Source organism: Myotis myotis, unplaced genomic scaffold, assembly GCF_014108235.1.
Source record: "Myotis myotis isolate mMyoMyo1 unplaced genomic scaffold, mMyoMyo1.p scaffold_m19_p_25, whole genome shotgun sequence".
Classification (NCBI taxonomy): Eukaryota; Metazoa; Chordata; class Mammalia; order Chiroptera; family Vespertilionidae; genus Myotis; species Myotis myotis.
Window position 1 is genome coordinate 3,716,350 of NW_023416330.1, and position 16,227 is coordinate 3,732,576.

A 16,227-nucleotide genomic window follows, 5' to 3' on the forward strand; every position below is an offset into this window, starting at 1 on the left:
CCGTTCTGTCCTGGCTGTCCCTTCTTCACCTGCAAGGCATCTTCCAAAGCGTAACCTTTTCAGAACATGTGTCCAAATTCAGATTTATTGCAAGATTAGTCAGCCTAGTCAGTCAGAGTGGTTTGTGGCCATGCACAGGGCCACAGTCCATGGACAGATAGGAGATAGATAGATAGATAGATATCTATATCTATATCTATATCTATATCTATATCTATCTATATATATATAGATAGATAGATATAGATATAGATATATATAGATAAATAGATATAGATATAGATATATATTTGTGGTGTTAGTTTTGTGGAATTAGGGGGAAACTATAAAAAGAGGGGAGATGGATAATGACAGGAAGGTTGGAAAGCACTGCCCGATTTGCTCTAGGGGAATTGCGTCTGCGTGTTTGTGGTGACCTGTGGAAGGGCTCCCTGTCACTGAGCTTGCCAGCAGCTGCTCAGGGAAGCTCCCGAGTGCACTTGGATGGTTACTGACGACAGTGTGGCAGGTACTGACCTCTGGTGGCAGAGACATCAAGTGTCAGGTTTGTGGTGCTGGCCCAGCTGGTTGCCCCTTGACTGTGTGACCTGGTACTACATTAAACAGCTCTCTCACCTGTCATCCAAGTGCTGCCCTTCCTTCTGCGTTTCCATTCTCCCGTTAGACAAGAGGCTTATTTTCTCAATTATAAAAATAGTTATAATTTTATTAAATATTTTTTTTAAATTGTAATCCTCACCTGAGGACATGCTTAGAGAGGAAGGGGGAGAGAGACAGAGAGACAGAGACACAGAGACATCAATATGAGAGAGAAACATCAATCGGTTGCCTTCAATATTCCCAGACGGGATCAAACCACAACTCAGGCTTGAAATACTTATGATTAAATGTTTTCTTCTTGAAGAGATTAAAAATGGTGGCAGAGTAAGTGTATGCTACACAGACACGCACCCAGGATCAAACTGAAATTACAACTAAAATACAAAAATGAAAAACCATCGTGAATAATAAACTGAAGACTAGCTGGAGAACCCTGATAACCCAGGACGGGAAAGGGAGACCACAGAGGCTGGTAGGGAGGGCGGAGGTGCGGAAGGGCTGGCCGGGTTCCCAGAGACTGGAGCTGAAGTTCCGGAGAGCTCTCTCAGCTATGGAGGGTTGTCACTGAGAAATCTGGGCCTAACCCCCAGCTGGGCCCCCAGAGCACCAGAACTGAGAAAGGTGTCCACATAACACCTGGCTGTGAAAAGCAGCAGGGTTGCTGTCTGCCAGGGAGAGATGGAGAGAAATGCAGGCACCCTCTTAAAGGGCTAGCGCACAAAATTTTGTGTGCAGCCACTCACCTTGGGCTCCAGCAGAGGGAGGGCAAAGTGGACTGGAGCTGTGTGAGCAGAAGCCAGGGTTGGGGCTCTAGAGCTCAGAAGGCAGACATACCAGTTTCCTGTGCTGAGTCACTCCCTCACGCTGCGGAGGACACCTTTCTCAGGCAGGCCTTTGCTATCCAGGTGGTTTTTACCTGGAGGGGGAAGACAGTTGACCCACCCTATTGGAAAACACCTTGCCCCACTGTGTGGAGTTTCTGAGGCCCATTAAGAGACTGAGAATAACAGTTAGCCTCCAGGCAGAAGCAATTACCCACCCTGTTGGAAAACCTCTCGCCCTGCCTGCCCAGCCTGTAGATGGGACAATTGCCTGAGGCTACTCAAGACTGAATCCAGTTAGTGGCAGAGGTGGGTCTCTGGAGACTTTGAGCCTTTACTTGATATAATTAGTGAGAAAGAGCATTTGACACTGCCCTGCCCTAGAGATTGGGAGACATAGTAGATCTATCTAAAACATAATCACAAACCCAAACAGGCAGCCAAAATGGAGAGACAAAAAAACACCCAAATGAAAGAACAGAGAATTCTCCACATGAAGAGCTAAATGAAATGGACATAAGAAATTTATCTCACATAGAGTTCAGAATAATGATGGCAAAGATGCTCAATAGTATGAGAAAAGATATAGTAACTATTAAGAATGACATAATAAAGAACATAGTGGGCGGAATACACAGCAGATTAGGGGAAGCCAAGAATTGGATTAGTGAATTAGAAGACGGTAGAAAAATCACACAGAGAACCAAAAAGAAATAAAAACAATTAAAAAACAGGATGACAGCCCTAACCGGTTTGGCTCAGTGGATAGAGCATCGGCCTGTGGACCGAAGGGTCCCAGGTTCGATTTCGGTCAAGGGCATGTACCTTGGTTGTGGGCACATACCCAGTAGGGAGTGTGCAGGGGGCAGCTGATTGATGTTTCTCTCGCATTGATGTTTCTAACTCTCTATCCCTCTCCCTTCCTCTCTGTAAAAAAAAAATCAATAAAATATGTTAAAAAACAAAACAGGACAACAGCTTAAGGAAGCTGTAGAACCACATGAAACATATATTCTGCAAGGCTATCATTTAAAATAGTCAAAGAGCTTCCCAGACCCCCCCTCCCCCCCCCCAAAAAAAAATGGTGGCTAAAGGAGTTTATCACCACCAAGCCAGTGCTGCAAGAAATGCTAAAGGGACTACTGCTATAATGAGAAGAAGTAGAGAGAAAAACATAGGCATACAAAATTAAAATGGCAATAAATAAGTACCTATCAATAATAACCTAAATGTAAATGGATTAAGTGCTCCAATCAAAAGACATAGGGTAGCTGAATGGATACCAAAACATGACCCAAATATATGTTGTCTACAAGAGACCCACCTCAGGACAAAAGACTAACCAGATGAAGATGAAAGGATGAAAAAAATTTTCCATGCAAATGGAAAAAACAACGCTGGGGTAGCAATGCTCATATCTGACAAAATAGACTTCCTCATGAAGGCCATCATAAGAGACAACAAAGGTCACTACATAATACTAAAGGGATCGATCCAAAACGAGGATATAATCTTGGTAAACATATATGCACCCAATATCGGAGCACCTAAATATATTTAAAAAACTTTTAGAGGACTTTAAGGGAGAGATCAACAATACAGTTATATATAGTAGGGGACTCTAACACCCCACTGACTTCACTGGATAGATCTTCCAGACAAAATATTAATAAGGAAACAGTGACTCTAGATGGCACACTGCATCAGATTGATTTAATTGACATTTATAGATTATTTCATCCCAAAGCCGCAGAATATACATTCTTCTCAAGTGCACATGAGTCATTCACAAAGATAGACCACATGTTAGGACACAAAACAAGTCTCTACACGTTCAAGAAGGTTGAAATCATATCAAACATCTCAGATCACAATGGAATGGAATTAGAAATCAACTACAATAAAAACACCCAAAACATTCAAACACATGGAGGATAAATAGCATGTTATTAAACAATAAATGGGTTATTGTTTTACCAAACATTCAAGGAAGAACTAAAACCTATCCTCCTCAGACTACTACAAAAAATTCAAGAGGAAGGAACACTTCCAAGCTCATTCTATGAAGCCAGCATCACCCTAATACCAAAACCAGGTAAAGACAACACAATGAAAGAGAATTACAGGCCAATATCCCTCATGAACATAGATGCCAAAATCCTCAACAAAATCTTAGCAAATCGGATCCAGCAGTACATCAGAAAGATCATACACCATGACCAAGTAGGATTTATCCCAGGGATGCAAGGATGGTACAATATCCGCAAATCAATAAACGTGATACATCACATAAACAAATTGAAAGAAAAAAACCACATGGTCATATCGATTGATGCAGAAAAAGCATTTGACAAAATTCAACACCCATTTTTGATAAAAGCTCTCAGCAAGGTGGGAGTAGAAGGATCATACCTCAACATAATAAAAGCCATATATGACAGGCCCACAGCCAACATCATACTCAATGGACAAAAACTAACACCATTTCCCCTAAGAACAGGAACAAGACAGGGATGCCCCCTCTCACCACTCCTGTTCAACATAGTACTGGAAGTGTTAGCCATTGCAATTCGGCAAGAAGAAGAAATAAAAGGCATCCAAATTGGAAAAGAGGAAGTAAAACTGTCCTTATTTGCAGACGACATGATATTATACATACAAAACCCTAGAGACTCCATCAAAAAGCTACTGGACTTAATACATGAATTTGGCAATGTAGCAGGATACAAAATTAACCCCAAGAAATCCGAGGCATTTCTATACACCAATAGTGAACTTTCAGAAAGAGAGATTATAAAAACAATCCCGTTTACCATCGCACCAAAAAAATTAAGCTACCTAGGAATAAACTTAACTAAAGAGGTAAAAGACCTCTACTCAGAAAACTACAGGACGTTGAAAAAAGATATAGAGGAAGACATAAACAGATGGAAGAACATACCGTGTTCATGGATTGGTAGAATCAACATCATTAAAATGTCCATACTACCCAAAGCAATCTATAAATTCAACGCACTTCCCATTAAAATACCAACGGCATACTTCAGAGATCTAGAACGAACTCTCCAAAAATTCATCTGGAATAAAAAAGACCTCGAATAGCTGCAGCAATCCTGAAAAAGACCAAAGTAGGTGGGATCTCAATACCAGATATCAAGATGTATTACAAAGCCACTGTTCTCAAAACTGCCTGGTACTGGCACAAGAATAGGCATATAGATCAATGGAATAGAATAGAGAGCCCAGAAATCGGCCCGAACCAATATGCTCAATTAATATTTGACAAAGGAGGCAAGAACATACAATGGAGCCAAGATAGTCTCTTCAATAAATGGTGCTGGGAAAATTGGACAGATATATGCAAGAAAATGAAACTAGACCACCAACTTACACCATACACAAAAATAAACTCAAAATGGATAAAGGACTTAAATGTACGACAGGAAACTATAAAAATTCTAGAAGAATCCAAAGGCAACAAAATCTCAGACATATGCCGAAGCAATTTCTTCACTGTTACAGCTCCTAGGGCACTTGAAACTAAAGAGAAAATGAACAAATGGGACTACATCAAAATAAAAAGCTTCTGCACAGCAAAAGAAACCATCAACAAAACAACGAGAAAACCCACTGTGTGGGAAAACATATTTGCCAATGTCATATCCGATAAGGGCCTAATCTCCAAAATTTATAGGGAACTCATACAACTTAACAAAAGGAAGATAAACAATCCAATCAAAAAATGGGCAAAGGACCTAAATAGACACCTTTCAAAAGAGGACATTCAGAAAGCCAAGAGACATATGAAAACATGCTCAAAGTCACTAATCATCCGAGAGATGCAAATCAAAACAACAATGAGGTACCATCTCACACCTGTCAGACTGGCTATCATCAACAAATCAACAAACGACAAGTGCTGGAGAGGATGTGGAGAAAAAGGAACACTTGTGCACTGCTGGTGGGAATGCAGACTGGTGCAGCCACTATGGAAGACAGTATGGAGTTTCCTTAAAAAACTGAAAATGGAACTCCCATTTGACCCTGTGATCCCACTTCTAGGAATATATCCCAAGAAACCAGAAACACCAATCAGAAAGGATATATGCACCCCTATGTTCATAGCAGCACAATTCACCATAGCTAAGATCTGGAAACAGCCTAAGTGCCCATCAGTAGATGAATGGATTAGAAAACTGTGGTACATCTACACGATGGAATACTATGCTGCTCTAAAAAGGAAGGAACTCTTACCATTTGCAACGTCATGGATGGAACTGGAGAGCATTATGCTAAGTGAAATAAGCCAGTCAATGAAGGAAAAATACCACATGATCTCACTCATTCATGGATAATAGAGACCATTATAAACTTTTGAACAATAATAGATACAGAGGCAGAGCTCCCTAAAACAGATTGTCAAACTGCAGCAGGAAGGCCGGGGAGGGTTGCGGGGCAGGAGGTAGGGGGGTAAGAGATCAACTAAAGGACTTGTATGCATGCATAGAAGCATAACCAGTGGACATAAGACATGGGGGGATTGGGGAGGCTAGGGGACTGTCTGGGGCGGGGGGATAAAATGGACACATGTGTGGTACCCTTTGTAATACTTTAAGCAATAAAAAAAAAAAAAAACAATAAATGGGTTATTAATGAGACCAAGAGAGAAATAAAAACTGTCCTGGAAACAAATGGACATACAACAACCCAAAATCTCGGACATAGCAAAAGCAGTCCTGAGAAGGAAGTTCATAGCACTATAGGCCTACCTCAAAAAACAAGAAAAGTTAATAATAAACTATTTAACCCTACGAATTAAAGAACTAGAAAGAGAACAACGAGAAAAGTACAGAGTAAGTATAAGGAAGGAAATAATAAAGATTAGAGCAGAAATAAATGACATAGAGACAAAAAAAATCAATACAAAAATCAATGAAACCAAGAGCTGGTTCTTTGAAAAGATAAATAAGATTGATGAACCATTAGCCGGACTCATCCAAAGACAGAAAGGACGCAAATAAAATCAGAAATAAAAGTGGAGAAGTAGCAACTGACACCACAGAAATACAAAGGATTCTAAGAACGATGAACAACTGTATATAATAAGCTGGAAAGTGTGGATGAAATGGACAAATTAAATATATATATATAATCTTCCAAAACTGAATCAGGAAGAATCAGAAAACCTGAATAGGCCAATAACAACTGAGGAAATAGAAGCTCCCAGCAATCAAAAGCCCTGGTCCGGATGTCTTCCCAGGAGAGTTTTACCAAATATTCAAAGAACTAACACCTATACTCCTCAAACTATTTCAAAAAATCCAAAAGGAAGGAATACTTCCAAGCTCTTTTTATGAGACCAGCATTATCCTAATTCCAAAACCAGATAAAGACACTACAAAGAAAGAGAATTACAGGCCAATATCCCTGATGAACATAGATGCTCAACAAAATATTAGCAAATTGGATCCAGCAATATATTAAAAAGATCACACACCATGACCAGGTGGGATTTATTCCAGGGATGCAAGACTGGTATAATATTCGCAAATCAACAAACGTGATACATCACATAAATTGAAAGACAAAAATCACATGTTCCTATCAATAGACATAGAAAAGCATTCTACAAAATCCAACACCCATTTTTTTATAAAATCTCTCAGCGAAGTGGGAATAGGAGCATCAAATCTCAACATAATAAAGGCCATATATGACAAACCTACAGCAAACATCTTACTCAGTGTGCAAAAACTAAAACCATTTCCCCTAAGAACAGGAACAAGGCAGGGATGTCACCTATCACCACTCTTATTCAGCAGAATACTAGAAGTCCTAGCCACAGACAAAAAGAAAACATAAAAGGCATCCAAATTGAAAAGGAGGAAGTAAAACTCTCATTATTCGTAGATGACATGATATTGTACATAGAAAACCCTAAAGATTCCACCATAAAACTACTAGATTTAATAAATGAGTTTGGCATTGTAGCAGGATACAAAATCAACATCCAAAAATCAATGGCTTAAACACCAATAATGAAGTCTCAGAGCAATGTAACAATCCCATTTACCATTGCAACAGAAAAATTAAGATTCTTAGGAATACACTCAACCAAAGAGGTAAAAGTCTTGTACTTGGAAAATTACAGGATGTTGGAAAGAGAGATAGAGGAAGATATAAACAAGTGGAAGAATATACCATGTTCATGGATTGGTGGAATTAACATCATTAAAATGTCCATACTACCCAAGGCAATCTACAGATTCAATGCAATCACCATTAAGATACCAACAGAATATTTCACAGATCTAGAACAAATACTCCAAAAATTTATATGGAACCAAAATAGGCCCCAAATAGCTGCAGCAATCTTGAGAAAGAAGAATGAAGTTGGAGGAATCACAATACCAGATATCAAATTATATTACAAACCCGTCATAATCAAAACAGCCAGGTACTTGCACAAGAACAGGCATATAGATTAATGGAACAGAACAGAGACCCCAGAAATCGACCCACACAATTATGTTCTATTAACATTTGACAGAAGAGGCAAGAACATACAGTGGAGACAAAACAGTCTCTCCAATAAATGGTGTTGGGAAAATTGGACAGATACATGCAAGAAAATGAAACTAGACCACCAACTTACACCATACACAAAAATAAACTCAAAATGGAAAGAAAACTTAAATGTAAGTCATGAAACCATTAAAATCCTAGAAGAAACCATAGACAGCAAAATCTCAGACATTTCTCATAACAATATGTTTACGGATACATCTCCTAGGGCAAAGGAAACTAAGGAGAAAATAACAAATGGGACTACATCAAAATAAAAAGCTGTGCAGCAAAAGAAACCATCAACAAAACGAAAAGGGAGCCCACTGTATGGGAGAACATATTTGCCAATGATACATCTGATAAAGGGTTAATATCCAAAATATACAAGGAACTCATACACCTTAACAATAGGAAGGTAAACAATCCAGTTAAAAAAATAGGCAAAGGACCTAAATAGACACTCCTCAAAGTGGACATACAGATGGCCAGGAGAGACATGAAAACATGCTCAAAGTCACTAATCATCAGAGAGATGCAAATTAAAACGACAATGAGGTATCACCTCACACCTGTCAGAATGGCTACCATCATCAAATCCACAAATGACAAGTGCTGGTGAGAATGTGGAGAAAAGGGAACCCTCGTGCACTGCTGGTGAGAATGCAGACTGGTGCAGCCATTATGGAAAACAGCATGGTGTTTCCTCAAAAAATTAAATATGGAACTGCCATTGACCCAGTGATTCCACTTCTAGGAACATATCCTAAGAAACCTGAAACACCAATCAGAAAGAATGTATGCACCCCTATGGTCATAGCAGCACAGTTTACAATAGCTAAGATCTGGAAACAGCCCAAGTGCCCATCAGTAGACGAATGGATAAAAAGGCTGTGGTACATTTACACCATGGAATACTATGCAGCTGTAAAAAAAAAAAGAAGAATCTCTTACCCTTTGAGACAGCATGGAGGGAGCTGGAGAGTATCATGCTAAGTGAAATAAGTCCATCAGAGAAAGACAAGTATCACATGATCGCACTCATATGTGGAATCTAAGTAACAAACTGATGAACAAAATAGACCCAGAGACATAGACGACAGAACAGGGGAATCTCAGAGGGAAGGCGGGGGAGGGTGAATGGTGGGGAAGTGATCAATCAAAGAACTTGAATGCATATACCTGGTAGGCACAACCCATGGACACAGACAATAGGGCAGGGGGGCCAGGGCGGTCTAGAAGGGGTTAATGGGAGGGAGGGACATATGTAATAGTTCCAGCAATAAGGATGTAAATGTTTTCTTCTCTAGCTGGCCTCATAGTAAAAGCTTACCATGTTTAGTCAATTTTTAGGTCCACCTTTTACTGTCTCTGAAGTCAGGACATAGCTTCACATTGATGGAAGCTTATATTTGGTGAGAGGATGGTTGTCTTGGAGACCCAGGGCGTTTTGTTACCTGAAGCAGCAAGATCCCTGCTGTTGCACAAAGGAAAGGAGACTGCGGGAGGTCTCGGGGGGTCCCAAAAGTGGGGTTTTCTTTGGGCTTCCCACGACATGGACAGTGGTCAGGCGCTAAGACCACACTGTTCATCTCCATGACAAGGGTCTCCACCCCCTTCCCTCTCAAGACCGACTTTGTCTGCTCCTTGGTGGGCACCTTTCTGTGGCCCCACTAGTCAGCTGCCCGGAGTCCAGACCGATGGGTCAGACACCTGTCTATTGGCTGGGGTGGTCCCCTCCTCCTTGGTGGGGCGGGCAAACCCTGAAACGTTGTTATACCAGGTTCCCTGCGACGTCACATTTTACCTGGGAATTTTAAAGCTGGAAAACTGTTGATACAACAAAGCATTTGGCGTTTACTTGGGGGAAAAATGGAGGATTTTTACATCCTTTTTTATGATGAAAGTAATAGGTGGCACATGCTAAGTACAGTGAGGTCCTGTTCCGAGTCCTTTGCATGTATCTCATCTAATCCTCAGAACAGCCTTAAGGGGAAATGTTTTTAGCATCCCCCCTTTCAGAGAGGAGGAAAGCAAGAAAGTAAGAGGTTAAATAAATTGCTTCAGGGCAAGGTTTCAAGCACAGGCTGAGCATGACAGAGGAAATAGCTTTTATTTGGAAACGTCTTTCCATTTTCTCACCTCCTCATGCTTCAGCCCATTTCCACACTCCACCCAGGCTCCCCGGGGTGCTCACCCATGGCTCCTTTTTGCAGACTCCAGGGGACACGTACCAGTCCCCCGAGGACCAGTCAACAGAGATGACTGGCTCCTCCGCCCACACAGCATTCCTCATAAGTGTCTGGCTGTTTATTTTCTTGATGGTTTTTACTCTTCTTCCTTTTTTTCCTTTTTTTGGTTTGGTGACAGGCTGAGTGAGTCATTTCATACTGCACAATTGCTCTTCTTTCTTGAGCATTAGACATGGGACTTCCTCATGGCCTTGTCCTGGGCCCCTTCTCATCCTGTCCCCTCATCCTAGACCAGCGGTTCTCAACCCCTGGGTCACGACCCCTTTGGGGTCCAACGACCCTTTCACAGGGGTCGCCTAAGACCATCGGAAAACACATATATAATTACATATTGTTTTTGTGATAAATTACATATTTTAATTGTGTTCAGTTTGTAACAATGAAAGTACATCCTGCATATCAGATATTTACATTACGATTCATAACAGTAGCAACATTACAGTTATGAAGTAGCAACAAAAATAATTTTATGGTTGGGGGTCACCACAACCTGAGGAACTGTATTAAAGGGTCGCGGCATTAGGAAGGTTGAGAACCACTGTCCTAGACCATCTTATGCCCTTCCCGGCTCTAGTTACTGTGACACCTGTCGCCCAGTGTTTTTATCCCGTGGATCCCAGATCGATACCTCACCAGCCTCAGCTGAGTATTCAGTTACCTGCTCAGTATCTCTGCCTGATGCGTGTCACAGCCTGTCTGTCCTAGTCTCCCGCCCCCACCTCCTCTTTGAAAAAGCCGGCCCGATTAAGTAAATGGCACCACATCCACCGGGTTTGGTTTTGTTAACAAGAATGATGCCTAACTGTGGCTCTCTCACTCTCCCACCCAAGTAATCAGATCCTCTCAGTTTTACTTCCTAAATGTGACGCTCAAGTGGGCCAGGCGTCGGCATCTTCTCTTGAACCGTTAGTAGCCAGATCTCTCCTAGCATCTGCTCAGGCCCCTCGACAAGTGCTGCACTTAGGGATTTTTTTTTTTTTTTGAAAAAGAGAGAAACATCAATGTGATAGAGAAACATTAATCAGTTGCCTCCTGTATGTTCCCCTATAGGGGATCCATCCTGCAACCTGGGTATGTGCCCCGACCAGGAGTTGAACCACAACCCTTCAGGGCATGGGACGATGCCCAACCACCTGAGCCACACTGGCCTGGCCTTAGAGATATTTTTTAAAAACATTTACCTAGTCAGCCCTAGTTGGTTTGGCTCACTGGATGGAGCATCGGCCTGCGGACTGAAGGGTCCCAGGTTCGATTCAGTCAAGGGCATGTACCTTGGTTGCGGGCACATCCCCGGTAGGGGGTGTGCAGGAGGCAGCTGATCGATGTTTCTCTCTCATCGATGTTTCTAACTCTCTATCCCTCTCCCTTCCTCTCTGTAAAAAATCAATAAAATATATTTGAAAAAACAAACAAACATTTACCTAATCACCTGGTGTCCATATGATTTTCCTTTGCTGGAGCCCACGTCTCTCATGCTGTTCCCTCATGTACCTGCTCCCCCAACCCCCGCCTCATTGGGTACCTGTCTCCCCCTTGCATTTCCCTCCAGCTCTCCTTGTCTTTAAGTTCCTCTAACTGCCGTGTTCCTCTGTGCCATCTGCACCTCACACAGGCTGTTCCCTCTCCCTGGAGTATTCTTCCCTCTCCTCCCGCCACCAGATCTCAGCCTGTGTCACGTGCCTGGAGAAGCCTTTCCAGAGTCCCAGACAGGACGTCACGTGTGGTCTCACGAGCCCTCACAATGGCTCTGGGTTGTGAAGGAGGAATGCATTTACCCACGTTCCTTTGCCATTGAATTGTAAGCTCCGGGAGGATGGGGACTGAGAACTTAGTGTTTACCAGGCCTCAAAGACATTGTGATGCGTGAGACTTCATGTTTAGTAAATATTTGGAGAGTGTGTGTGTGTATACACATATGTGAGCTTTAACTTTACCTTTGCCTCTTAGACTTAGTGCAGTTCAAAGGCTTCATGCTCTTTCTTATAAAGAATTAAGGCGTTTCTGCCCTGGCTGGTGTGGCTCAGTGGTAGAGCATCCACCTGCACACCGAAGGTCTGGTTTGATTCCCGGTCAAGAGCACGTAACTGGGTTGCAGTTTCAACCCCCGGCCTTGGTCGGGGCCATGCAGGGGGCAACTAGTCGTGTTTCTCTCACATCAATGTTTCTCTCTGTCTCTCTTCCCCTCCCTCCATTCCACTCTCTCTAAACATCAATGGAAAAAATTCTCAGGTGAGGATAAACAAAAAGTAATTCTATATAATAAAAGGCTAATATGCAAATTGTCCCCTCAACCAGGAGTTCGACCAGAGGGAGGGGCCAGCCAACCACCCATGGCCCTTCCCCCCTGCCAGACCTGCCCCTGATCGGCCCCCACCCTACCCCAACTGGGGGCAGGCCGGCCCGCCAATCTCCCGTATCCCCTCTCCCTGGCTGGCCTAGCCCGATTGGCCCCCGGTCGGGATGGGCCATCCAGACCTCACCCATGCACGAATTTGTGCACCAGGCCTCTAGTAATAATAATTAAGGCCTTTCTGTTTGAGGCAATGAGAGGACATCCATTCACCTAGTTACTGTGTGCTTATCACAAAGCAGGGTCACGGGGGAGGGACGGAGGAAAGGACTATGGCTTGTGTGTCTCCCACTGTAAATAGGAAGACCGAATGTATTTTTTTTTTAAATATATATTTTATTGATTTTTTACAGAGAGGAAGGGAGAGAGATAGAGAGTTAGAAACATCGATGAGAGAGAAACATCGATTAGCTGCCTCCTGCACATCTCCTACTGGGGATGTGCCCGCAACCCAGGTACATGCCCTTGACCGGAATCGAACCTGGGACCTTTCAGTCCGCAGGCCGACGCTCTATCCACTGAGCCAAACCGGTTTCGGCAAGACCGAATGTATTTATTACACCAGGGAGGGGACAACGGAAAGGCGGGAACAGGGCACGGAAATGTGACGACTGCTTATGTGATCTGGGTAAAGTCTTAGGTCTCCCTTCTATGGTTGACTTGTGCTGATGTGAGGAGGAAAGAGTGTAACATACCTCCAGTAATAGGGGTGGGGGGGGGGCGGACCTTTTGGGGGAAGAAACTCATTTGGGAGCCTTTGGGTTAAATTTTGGTCATTTTTGAAAACCTGTTTAATTGGCTGTTTCTGCCTCGTTCTGAGCTATTTCCTGTGTCCTTACACTTACCTAACCTCACTGCTGTTTCTGAAGGTTGTGACTCATGCGTTTTGTTATACTTGGGTCGTTTGTAACTAACAGCAGGTGGCTATCAGGAAACTGCCATCTTATAGATCATAGACCGTATTTTCCTTGAAATGCAGTGTTTACTCATTCCATTAAGACTTGTCAGCAACACCCACGTCCACATCCTCGGGTGTCTGTTTATACCTCCGTTTGGCTCTCACGTTCGCCTTGACTCTAGCTTTGGGGTGTGCCCCCCCCTTTAAGTCTCAGACGTAGTTAGAGCCATTGTTGTTAAGGGCGTGAGTCAGACTCAGGTCGGAGTCCTGTTTCTTCTACTTAAAAACTGTGAGACCTCGGGCAAGTATTTCCACCGCACCTTCTTCGTGTGGAAGCGGGGAATAATAACAGTACCCGGATGGTAGGGTTCTATGTCCGTCGAGTAACATGAGCATGGTGTTCCCTGCAGTACCTGCCCCGGAGTATTCGCCGTGAATGTGACCGCGATAGTGACTGAAGAAAGGACCGGAAAGGCGGCTCAGCAAACAGGTGAAGTCAGCGTCACCATGAGTGCGCTGGCCAGCCACAGCCGCCCATCCAGGGGTAGGTTCAGTGTCCACACGGCCAGACTTTTCCGCGTGAATATATTGTGCCCGTCCAGGCGGCAGCATTTGTGATGGGCTGTTGATCCGTCCCCATTCCTCAGAATCTCCTGCGAGAAAGGTGGTGTCATCCCCACTTGACAAATGAAGCTCAAGGTCACGCTGAAGGTGATGGCAATTCCGATCCAGGTTTGGTCTAGATCTGCCCGCCTCTACGCTCACTCCTGGGCACCCGATGCCCGGAGCCCCCGTGTAGAAGGCTGGCTCCTTCCCACCTGACGCACTTGAAGAAAGGGCCCGTGGCCTGCGGGCTTATAAAGGGAACGCCTGTTCCAGCATCTTACTCTGCACGTCGTTGTATCATATTTTGATTTGAAATCATAATTCTTCACGGTGCTTCCTGATGTTGTGGGACGTGGCGTGCTGTATTTGGGGTAGCCAAAGGCCCAGAGTGGAAGGATTTATCAATTGCTAAGCCCCAAGATGTGCAGGCGTTTGTGGACCTAGGTTTAGGCTCTGGTCACCTGAGATGTGTCGGTCTGAGCAAGTGAGGATACATCCTGTCGGAATCGGAAACTGCAGGGCATGGTGGGGACTTGGTGGCATCACCTGACAACTGACTGAATTTGGCTGAATTTGTGTGATTCAGGATGGTTTGCTGAATATATTCATTTACCCCTCTTCCCTCCTAAAATCCTACTGAACTGACAGCAGTCAGTGAAATCAAATATAGAATGTAGTCTCGCTGAACAAAAACAAAAGCTTAGTTCTTGGAAAAGCCCCTTAGAAATAAGAGGGGCTTTTTAATTATAAATGCAGAGATTTTGAAAATAACATTAAAAGAAACCTGTACATATCAAACTATACCAATAAATTTAAAAATCTCTCTACCACTTTTGAATAAAGTTATAAATTTGTTTTTTCCTGGTTAATTGATTATCCCTTTAATCAATCACCATAAAAGAAATTAAAAAGTGCCCTAACCGGTTTGGCTCAGTGGATAGAGCGTCGGCCTGGGACTCAAGGGTCCCAGGTTCGATTCCGGTCAGGGGCATGTACCTTGGTTGCGGGCACATCCCCAGGAGAGGGAGTGTGCAGAAGGCAGCTGATCGATGTCTCTCTCTCTCATCGATGTTTCTAACTCTCTATCCCTCCCCTTCCTCTCTGTAAAAAATCAATAAAATATTTTTTAAAAGAAATTAAAAAGTCATTAATTGTACACTTGAAATGGGAGAATGGTATGGATGTGACTATATGTCAATAAAGCTGTTATCTACCAAAGTCCTCACCCTTCCTCTGCCCATGCCAAAGATGCCTGATATTCCGCCTGTCGGTAGTGAGTTCTGTAAACCCTACGGCAAGCATGTCAAACTCAAGGCCCACGGGTCGCGTGTGGCCCACAACAAATATTTTTGTGGCCCAGCCAATATAACAGTACATAAGAAACATTTTAATAAAAATTTCGTAACTTAATTTTACAGTATCCTGTTATACATAATTATTAATAACGAACTACAACGTTTGTTACTGACTGATTATTGTCATCATGTTGCATTCATTTCCCTTACGCGCAGGCACACTATTTCTCTCCACTAATACTAGCAGCGAATGTTTTAGCAGCCGATGGCCACGTCATTAGTCTTGGACTGACTTGTTTGGTATGCACAACAGGAAATATTTCGCTTTTGGAGAACAAGAAAAATAGGTTTACTTGCGTGACGCTTATTAATTAGTGCAGTTATTCAGTGTCTGGTAAGTTAATGTTCAAGACAAAATATTAATTTTTACTAAAATGTTCTATTTCATGTTAACGATGACTCATTTATTTCAGCCCTTTGTATTCAGCATGTCTCTGTAAAATAAACCTACGTTTCTTTGGAAATTGAAGCTTTTGTTTTTTGGTGGCCACATAAACTTAAACCTTGTTTATTTGGCCGGGTTAGCCTTTGAGTCTGGCATGCTTGCCCAGGAACAGTTAATGCCTCCATTGTTTGAATTGTGCTAGGGCACAGGAAAGGCTAGCAGCTTCCCAGCTCGTTGTGTGAGGCCAGCTTGATCCTGACATCAAAGTCAGATGCCAGCACACGGGGAAGAAAACAAGTGAGTAACCGGTTTGGAAGACGGGTCGAACGCCCAGCTGAGCATCAGCACAGTGAGCCATGCTGTGTGAGCGAGCAAGGTTTGTCCGAGAAATGCAGG

The 16,227-nt window shown here is 43.0% G+C and overlaps 1 protein-coding gene across 12 annotated transcripts in view; it reads left to right on the forward strand.

The window, feature by feature from the left end:
• PRKAG2 (protein kinase AMP-activated non-catalytic subunit gamma 2) overlaps positions 1-16,227 on the forward strand; it is a 226,317-nt gene that overhangs the window by 169,960 nt on the left and 40,130 nt on the right. The window contains exon 1 of one of the 12 annotated variants that reach the window (XM_036356127.1): positions 13,978-14,029. The exons of the other annotated variants lie outside the window; for them this stretch is intronic. Within the exon in view, the coding sequence (XP_036212020.1) occupies positions 13,993-14,029 (37 nt within the window). The 5' untranslated portion in view covers positions 13,978-13,992. Of the gene's footprint in view, positions 1-13,977; positions 14,030-16,227 lie in introns of those variants that run through there. 12 annotated transcript variants of the gene reach the window in all.